Source organism: Triticum aestivum, chromosome 1B (assembly GCF_018294505.1).
Source record: "Triticum aestivum cultivar Chinese Spring chromosome 1B, IWGSC CS RefSeq v2.1, whole genome shotgun sequence".
Taxonomy (NCBI): Eukaryota; Viridiplantae; Streptophyta; class Magnoliopsida; order Poales; family Poaceae; genus Triticum; species Triticum aestivum.
Window position 1 is genome coordinate 285,955,314 of NC_057795.1, and position 9,463 is coordinate 285,964,776.

General features: G+C 49.9%; 1 protein-coding gene and 1 pseudogene across 1 annotated transcript; one reads left to right on the plus strand and one right to left on the minus strand.

The window, feature by feature from the left end:
- Positions 1–923: 923 nt before the first annotated feature.
- Positions 924–2,777, minus strand: LOC123090275 (xyloglucan galactosyltransferase KATAMARI1 homolog; annotated as a pseudogene).
- Positions 2,778–4,446: 1,669 nt separating this feature from the next.
- On the plus strand, positions 4,447–6,632 carry LOC123090283 (probable serine/threonine-protein kinase BSK3). Its single transcript, XM_044511661.1, has 5 exons — positions 4,447–4,666; positions 5,195–5,502; positions 5,612–5,793; positions 5,995–6,220; positions 6,350–6,632. The coding sequence occupies exons 3-5, from the start codon at positions 5,652–5,654 to the stop codon at positions 6,450–6,452; spliced, it is 471 nt and encodes a 156-aa protein (XP_044367596.1). The 5' UTR covers positions 4,447–4,666; positions 5,195–5,502; positions 5,612–5,651; the 3' UTR covers positions 6,453–6,632.
- The last annotated feature ends 2,831 nt before the right edge of the window (positions 6,633–9,463 follow it).

Genomic DNA, 9,463 nt, shown 5'->3' on the forward strand with positions numbered 1-9,463 from the left:
CGCGCCGAGGACGGAGGTTGCGAGGGGGAACCAGGGCGCAACTGGTGAAGAAGTATTACCCAGCAGATTTTATTCAACAAGACGTGTATGGCTTGGAAAACCAACTAAAACTCTTTGTTCCTGATGCTTCCAGTGATGTAGAGTTGAAAAATATATCAACATTGACTGACCTTTGCCAACTCCTTGTTGAGACTGGAAGAGATAGAATCTACCATCTAATTGACAGGCTACTTCGTCTACTTGTTACTCTTTCAGTTTCTACAGCTAGTGCTGAACGTGCATTTTCCAGTTTGAAGATCATCAAAACAAGGCTGCGTAATACGATGGAAGATGAGAATCTTGCCAATAACTTGGTTGTTCACATAGAGCGTGAAATCGCAAAGAAGTACACCTTTGAGGACATTTTAGCGGAATTCAAGAGCATAAGTGATCGAAAAGCTGATCTGTAGCACCACTCCTTTTGTAGTTCTTAGTTGGCTCACAGAATGTCTTTGGGTTTGAAGACTGAGCGGTACAAATAGACAAGTTGTATATTTTGGTGTAATTAGTTCTCTTATGGAGTAATGGAGTATATATTGCTAATCATACATGTATTTTGCGAGCAATATGGTAATATTAGTATAAATTTGCCTGGAGGCTCCAAGTTCTTGTCTGTTGTCGTTGGTTAATTTTTTTTCGTCATTGGCCTCTTCAGATATTCTTGTCAAGCTCCGCCACTGGCTGTGTACTTGTGATTTTTGCTTTATATATAAGCGGAGCGGAAGTTTATTTGAAAAGAACAGTTGTAGAACGAGCGGGGACAGAAAAATCTGAAGAAGTGTGTTCAAAAAAAGAATCTGAAGAAGCCGCCCACGTACGTGGCCCCGCGAGACTCGTGGCGTCCATGGGAGCGACCTGCCGGCGAAGCACGAGGCCGGTCGGCCGATCATTTCCCTAGCATTTCTTTGTGCTCAACAAAGCTTAGCTGATTACACGGTTACGACCCGATCCGGAACTTCAGGCACGAAACCAGAAAGGGAAAAGTCGTTCCACTCGCCCACGTAATCCTGAAATTGTTGGACTCGATTCAGCACGGCACAATAGCGTGCAGAACCGTCGACGGCGACTAGTGCCACTGCTACCGGCCGGCGGCCTCGCCCCGCCGCCGCTTCGCCACCCGACCGATGACGGCCTCCAGCGCGACATCGAATGCGTCCCTGAAGCCCACGCGCCGGGACCTGGGGTCCGCGTACACCACCCTCGGGATGAGCCGGATCACCTCCTCCCGCATCCTCCTCACCTCCTCCGGCGGGATCTTCCTCAGGGTCTCCTCGATGCTCACGTTCCCCGCAGCAACGCCGGCGTGCGGGGTGAGCACCGAATACCTCCCGTGGTCCCTCGGAAAGTGCAGCGTGTACTGAGTGTACGCCGACCCGGGGTGGAAGAAGACCGGGATGCAGCCGGCAAGGATGGCGTCGAACGTTGACCGCCGCGTCGCCGTGTCGCCGCGCGGCTCCAGGCAGAAGTCTGACGTCTCGAAGACGCGCATGACGCCTGCAGGCGAGTTGCAGTCGGCCGCACCGCCGCCGATGACGCCGCCGCAGTGGAAGAGGTTGCAGAGGCTGGACGCGCGGCACTGCCTGATGATCTGCGCGCGGACGGTTTTCTTGCTGCCGGGCCGTGGGGCGCCGGCGAAGGAGAAGAGCCACCTCCGCCTCACCTTCCGAAGTCTCTCTTGCCAGGCGAGCACATCGGCGGCGGCCTCAGGGTGGAAGTAAAGTACGTCGGGTAGGGTACCGCGAAGTTGCTCCCTGTCAACGGGGATGTCTCCAGGACGAAGGCCGTCATGTTCTCGACGGCCGGGTACGTGAGCAGCTTGGTGCCCCACAGCTCGTCGACGTCGGCCTCCCGCCGGAAGTCCCACGTGGTCCGGCCAGCCACCAAGAAGTGGTCACGGCCCCCCATGGCCCGCCACTCGGGGCGACGCACCAGCCAGTCGATGGCGTCGAGCTGGAGCGCGTCTCGCGTGGAGATGCTGTAATTGTAGAAGTACCTCCCGGATTCGAGGCCGGCGTAGAAGGGGACGTAGACGGCGGCGGCGAGGGAGGGATCCTTGGTCAGGCACTCGTAGTGCTTCATCCGCGCGTGGAAGATGAGGTCGAGCATGAACTGGTCGGTGGAGTACCAGCCGCGGCCGGGGAAGACGCCCCCGTCGTCCGCCAGCGGCTGGCCCATGCCGTCGTTGGCCACGTGCGGGCACATGTCCAACCACGGGTGGAGCCTGCCCTTGCCGCAGTCTCGGAGGAGGTCGTCGTTGAAGCGCGGCGGCATGTCGTACATGTAGATGTACCGCCCATCGCAATGGTCGGACGGCGTCGATGCCGGCACAGCCGTGCTCCGACTGGCCTCAAGCACCGTCGCCTGAGGAGTGGGCGGTGCACGTCCCTCACTCAGCATCGCCGGCTGCTCCGCCCGTCCGGAGTCTTGGTCGATGGTGATGGTGGCCAGCGAGGGAAGGGATGAAACGGTGACTGGCGGCTTAAACAGGGCGGACGCCATGCTGCCTGGTACGCCGTAGTGCGCGTAGAAGACCAGTGCGCAGAAGGTGGCGGTGAGAAGAGCGAGATGGCGGACCCGAGACGGCCGGGGCACGCCGCCATCCGGCTTGTCGGCGGCGTCCACGGCATCCTGTTGGATCTCTACTGCGAAGGTGGTGCTAGACTTCATCGGCGATTCGGCATCTCGGACTAACACGCAGACTTTGCCCTTAAAAGAAGCAAAATGCTACAGAAATATAATAACGGATTAGTCAGTTGATCAGGAACGTCGTCATCCAGAAACATGAGAGGGAGGGATGCAGGAGGCTCCTCAGCGATTAGAGCTTCTCGGCCGTCCGATCGTTTGCCTGGTGCGCTTTCGTCCGTCCGATCTCGCCGCCGGATCGTCTGGGCCGTCCGATATTTACCACATCGTCTACAGCCGTCGGATATATTTCCCTATGAGCGGTGTCCCGCCCGGCCGTGCCACCGCGCGTTATTTTGGTGCCCCGCCGGGGGTATTTTGGTCATTTCCCTCCTGCCTATAGAAGAGGCGCCCGCTACCGTGGGAGAGACCTAGCTCGATTCCCTCTCTCGCCCGCGCCACCCGTTCCCCTCCTTTCCCTCTCTCGATCTCTTCTGCAGCCCTCGCTCTCTTCCTCCCCTTCCCTCGCGCCGCCGCTCTCCTCCCTCGTTGCTCTCTCCGGCCTCATCCGCCACCGCTCCTATGAGCCTCCCTCCTCCCCACGAGATCCCTTCTGCTCGAGTCGCCGAGGAGCACCTTCCCCTCCCCGTCCCCAAAGGCAGCTCCTGCACTCAACCCTAACCCTAGACTGCGCGCCCGCCCACCCCCGCTGCCTCGTGGCTTGAGCCCGCCCGCGTTGATGGAGCCCAAGCAGCCGGCGGCCAACGTCGCCGCCACCGCCGCCACCAAGCCGGAGGAGGACAAGGCGGCCGAGGAGACGGAGGCGGCCGAGGATGAGGAGGACGCGCTGCTGGACCGCGCGCAGGCCCTCATCTCCCGCGTCGTCGAACAGGAGGCCAACCCCAACCCGTACTTCATCCACTCACGCGGATCCGTTGGCTGCGAGTCCGGGCGCGTCGGATCTGGTGGCCATGGACCTGCAGCTCCTCAAGGTTTGGACTTTCTGATTTTCGAATTACATCAAACCTATGTCTAGATTGTATATTACACTGCCCAGCGTTATTACGTTGTCTAGATGGTCACACTTTTAATGTTGAATTGACTTCAGATCTTCAAACAAAGGATTTGCAGCATATATAGATGCATTAATGCCAATCTTTATCACTCTAATACGTATCTACTCCTACCTACTTGAATCTTCTATTCCCAGTTAATTAGAAAATTTGTTATTTGTGGACATCTCCTAAATACGCAAATTAATTTTTGTGTTAACGAGCAGTACGTTCTGTTTTCATTTGCGACCTGAAGGTCAGCAACGTAAGGCTTGAATGCATCTGAAGGCATGTTCCATCATTGAATATATACTAATATAAAGGCAGGTTACAATTATGCGCAGGTAGAAAATTCATCATTTTAGTGTCCATCTGAAGAACCACATCCTAATAGGAATAGGGACTATGGATGACATGTATATAGTGAAATGGGTGTATGACAGGTTCTTTGTTTTCAATTTTGTAGCTTAGGCACTGGGATCTTCTTTGAAGTAATTGAAGCTATCCTAATTGACAAACTAAATTCAGTGGGTTATACTGAGAATCGATACTCTGCTCAGTTGTATTTTTACTGAAACATGGCATGTTGTTTTTGTTACTCGTACCAAGGTTCAGGACCTTGATGAGTTGGCTGGTGATCCATGTAGTTTTGACTTACCATGATCTGAATATGTATGTCAGTATACATGATTAAGTAATGGCTAAATGACTGGGATGTGTATGTCCTCTTTAATTGAATTTAGATGCTTATTCAATCTGAATTTAAATGTTTTATCATTCGCCAGGTCTTTGCTTGTGATTTCTTGTGCTGTAAACTGTAATTAATCATCTTTACCTGTTGTCTATTATCCTACAGCTGGGCTCATGCACTTGGAATTCTTTGCCACCTGATAATTAGTGAAGGTAGTATATCTCTGGATCGTAATTGGAGTGCCAACTCTTCTAACAGCTGGGTGAGAAATTAATGCTTAATTATCATTTATTTAACTCTATGCTAACACATTAGATTATCTGGTGAAGCACATGTTTCATCTTGCATTCCCTACCTGTACAGACTATAGACGGACAATACATTAGCTCTAATCTCAGACACTGATTAATTAACTATATTACTAATCAAATAGCCTGCTGTTTACTGGGAGCTGCTAATACTACTGGCTTACTCTTTGGAACCTTCGGTTGATCTATACATGTGTAGCTAGCTGCTTTTCTCCATGGCGCATTTCGTGTAGATACGTAGAGATGTTGATTAGTAAATGCATGCAAACTGAATTTTGTATTAGTTTCCAGCCAGTAGCATCACTGAAACGACGGTTCTTCTCTATGCGAGTTAAACGGATTGCTTGGGTGAGATTTTGTTAGGATAATCTCAGAGATTGCTAGCAATCAGTAGAGTTACTCATAGTACTAATACATGTGCAAGTTTTCTTTAATTAATTTTGGTGCTTCTCCTGATTGAAGATGGCCGTGACCAATTTCAGAACTTCAAAACCCCATTAAACATTGTTGGTATGAATTGGGCTTGGAAAATACTCGATCGAGCAGCTCCTTTGTTCTACATTTTGGTTCAGCCTTACACACTTCACCGGGTATATGAATTTATTTAGATGTATGTAGATACTTAGGTGTACAGGGACCCACTGTATTCCTTTTCTTTTTGTAACCTCACATTGAAATATCTAACTTTTTGTATAATGGATCTTTTCAGAGAATTGCCACCGCACCTAAAAAACAATAGTTTCAATTGTATAAAGAAATCCATGTATGTGTGACAGAACCTTTACACGAGGTAACACACTGATCTGCTTTGCTTCACATGTTATCGTCCCTGTGCCTACGTTTTCCGATCTGATGTGCTATTACCGCATGTGTGACGATGGTCGTTTGTGCTGAGGCAGGAGGGCAACAGCGTCGACAAGGCGATCGAGTCACTCCTGAATGCGGAGAAGCAGTGTTGCCTGGCTGGCGATGTGGTCAGCACTAGGAAGGACATCGTCGAGCTCTCTTTCAAGGATGGCGCCTGGAAGACGCTTAACTACCATATCGTTCTCCTCTCTAAGAGGAGGAGGGGCTAGCTCAAGTAGGTACAGCTAGCCCACCACAGCTCGCTCCTCCTCCCCCCTTCCTGCTTTTGTCGTGACCATGGAAATCAATTATCCTCTGGATTGACTATGCCTTGCTTACCTTGCATTGGGCTCATTTTGCTGATTGGTCGAGGGCTTGATCTGCTGCTGACCCAACGCACACACATGCTCACTGGTTTGTCTCTGTGCCCGTGCAGAGAATGGCGTCACCGGGGAGGACGGCAGTGGCGTGCCCGTGTTCGCGGAGTACAACCTCGACGAGCTACACGCCTCCACCGATGGCTTCGCAACGGACCACATCATCTTCGAGCACTGCGAGAAGGAGCCTAATGCCGTCTACCACGGACCCTCTTCAGCTCTGGCACCACCGTCGCCATCAAGCGCTTCGACCGCTCCGCCTGGCCTGACGCACGCCAGTTCGTGGTTCGTGCCCCTTGCTTTGGTTTGCTTTGCTTCACGGGGGTGGATCGTCACCTCGTATGCACCATCGTTCGACTGGCCTCTGCTGCGGAGTCTGAACTGAATTTTGCTGACATTTTTTTGGATGCACAGGAGGAGGCTAGGGCAGTTGGGCTGTTGCAGAGTGGTCGCTTGTCCAACCTCATCGGATGATGCTACGAGGGTGGCGAGCGGCTGCTCGTTGCTGAGTTCATGACGCATGATACCTTGGCAGCTGTGATTCGTAGTGTGTTAGGGTTTGTTAAGTTTACTAGCTCCTTCATTGATGATGGGTGGCCGGTGGTGCTTTTCTGCCGAGAATTTAAAAAATAACTTATTCCCTGTGTCATGCGGTTTATGCATCTCTTGCCTATTTCTCTGTTTCAGATAATGGTCATGTTTACACTCGAGTGTGTGATTTATGGAGGGGAGGTGCAGTCTATCTGAATATTCAATTCATGCTTTGATCATGAGTATAGGACATTCAAAATTAGCAAAAGCAATTATGCATAGCAGCATTGTCAATCTTGTTGGCTAAGAAACTGCATGTTTGTTGTTGCGGTATGGAAATTTACCATGCTGCGGCAATGGGGGTAAACTCTTACGGTGAGGTTTTTTTGTGTACCTGAAGTCCGGAGATAAAGGTAGGGTACCTGAGGTGAGTCTTCTGCCCTTCCATGTTTTATTTTTTTGTGTGTCTTGAATTTTGTATTTAATCAATGTGAATTGTTCCATAACAATTGCCCTGTTTTGATTACTGTGATCGTTATTTACTGCTTTTGATGGTCACTACAAAACTCGCCCTTTTTAGACAGGTGCATCACTTGGTTTGATACATTTTACATCCAGGCTATGATGTGTTGGGCTCTTTGTTAGCCATGTTTTGCTCAACTTTTTTTGAAGGAAATTGCCGCATCGAAACCAAGATTTCCTTTTGTTGATGGCACCATAAGGTTGTATTACTTTGAACACGTTTAGTTTGTACAAAGCTTCCTTTTGATGGCTTGAAACATGTCACTAAATCCAGTTGAATGAAGACACTTATTAGTATGCTTAGTAGCTATGACTCGGTAGTTGTCTCTCCTATCCTGCTCTTAGGCCATGTTTGTTTCATAAGTCCTAGGACTTTTTTAAGTCCCAACTTATAAGTCATAAGTCCCTACCTGTTTGTTTACAGGGACTTATAAGTCCCGAGTCCCTACCTGTTTGTTTACAGGGACTTATAAGTCCATGTTGCACCGCTGCAACGAGGCTCAGGAGAGGGCCTGTCCGGCGATTGGAGGCACCGTTGCAACGAATCGAGGCAGAATGAACCGAGGCGGGGTGGCGACGGGGCGAGAGGCGGGGCGGCGACGGGGCGAGAGGCGGGGCGGCGACGGGGCGAGAGGCGGGGCGGCGACGGGGCGGCTACGGGGCGTGCGGGGAACGAGCCTGGAGCGAATAAGTCCCAATAAGCTCCTCCCTGAGAGTCTTATTTGATAAGTCCCAAATCACCACAATAAGTCCCAATAAGTCCTTTGTGTTTGGTTTAGGTGGGACTTATAGGGACTTTTTTAAGTCCCTAAACCAATAAGTCCCTCGAAACAAACACCCCTTTATTACCCCTTCTCCTATTATAGCGCTTTTGGTACCGAAGTTCATGTCGAGTGGCTGTGCTTGTGGTTTCAAACTTCCTATAAAATTGATCATGCCTTATAGTGTGATGCCGATAATGAGCATCACTATGTCTCGCTTTCATCACAATTGAATGTTTCTTCTTCACTGTATTGTTATCATGTATGAATGCATATGCCGTACCTGGATTACATGAATGTATATGCTGTACATGTATTAATACTAACTTTGCATTACCCGCTTGATCAAAACGTTGTGACCGGCACCCTCACGCCACGATCCTGATCTAGTGCTAGTTTATTGTGTGAGCCCCCCTGGAGCCTAGGTGACATACGCCCACCATTGATTGGCTCGCAAGCACAGCCGATCTGCTGTACTAGTACTGTACACAAATTTTCTTTTGGCATGTGCTGTAGGAGTACAGAATTGGTTCTTACAATCGGTTCCTCCCGAAAATAAGGCCACGCACCTCTCTCTCCCTCACTCTTCAGACAAGGACACCACATAAACCGGAACCAAAACGAATTATCATCTACTCCCTCCGTTCCTAAATACTTGTCTTTCTAGATATTTCAACGAGTGACTACATACGGCGCAAAATGAATGAATCTACACTTTAAAATATGTCTACATACATCCGTATGTTGAGTTCATTTGAAATGTCTAGAAAGACAAGTATTTGGAAACGGAGGGAGTATATTTCCTACTGTATAGTAAAGAAGAATCTGATCTCTTGTAGACCGTGCTTCAAATATCTCCTGAATTTATTCCGCAAATCTCTCCCTGATATTTTTGATACGGACACCGATTGATATTACTACAAATATTCGATAAATATTCTTCATTACTGCAACGATCTCACGGGTCTTATACCCCCTCCCCCCACCCCACTTAATTCTCTTAATAATAATCCACCTCCACCTCCCAAAGAAAAGAAAGAGGGTTCACTGAGAACACCTCACTACACCGATTCTTGTCTTGGAGAAAATTCTCGCGGCTAGGAGGTATAATCTAATTGCGGGAATCGGCGCACCGCACCGACTCGTTACTGCTTCTGCTACTCTGCTCGTCGGTGAATTCGATTATTATCGTCATCTTCATAGTGTTCCTGGGTGTGGTCGTGTAGCATAATTTTTTTGTTGCGTAGCACATTCCCCTACATCCCTAAGTAGCATCGGTTCAATCTGAACCTATCGGAACCGGGCCTCCGCAGACCCAAGAAAGCTTCGAACTCTGGGGTGTACGTGGAAAGCTTCGCCAGGCTATCGCTCACTTCTCACTGCCTCACGGCTTTGCTCCTGTGTGCTCGAAGAAAAGGGAAGGAGGAAGGAACACGGTCATTTACCCAGGTTCGGCCCACCTTGCGGTGTAAGACCCTACTCCTGCTTTGTGGTGGATTGCCTTGCGAGGAGGATGAGTATGAACGAGTACAAGGATGAACTGCCTCTGAAGGGCTCAAGAGTCGACCCCTCTCTACGGTGGAGACTAACCTATATTTTATACTAGCCTTGGTCCTCAGCCTGCGAATTCTAGGCGGGAAGGGATGCTACAACGACCAATTTTGAAGGGGGCAAGAGTACACCCTATCCTGACTAAAGGTGGTCTTCGCCTGCA

Bases quoted from the DNA above. Each gene is read 5' to 3' on its own strand.
- LOC123090283 (XM_044511661.1), top strand. From the start codon at position 5,652: ATGCGGAGAAGCAGTGTTGCCTGGCTGGCGATGTGGTCAGCACTAGGA. The intron at 5,794-5,994 runs GTAGGTACAGCT...GTGCCCGTGCAG, and splicing joins AGGAGGAGGGGCTAGCTCAA to AGAATGGCGTCACCGGGGAG. The intron at 6,221-6,349 runs GTTCGTGCCCCT...TTGGATGCACAG, and splicing joins CTGACGCACGCCAGTTCGTG to GAGGAGGCTAGGGCAGTTGG.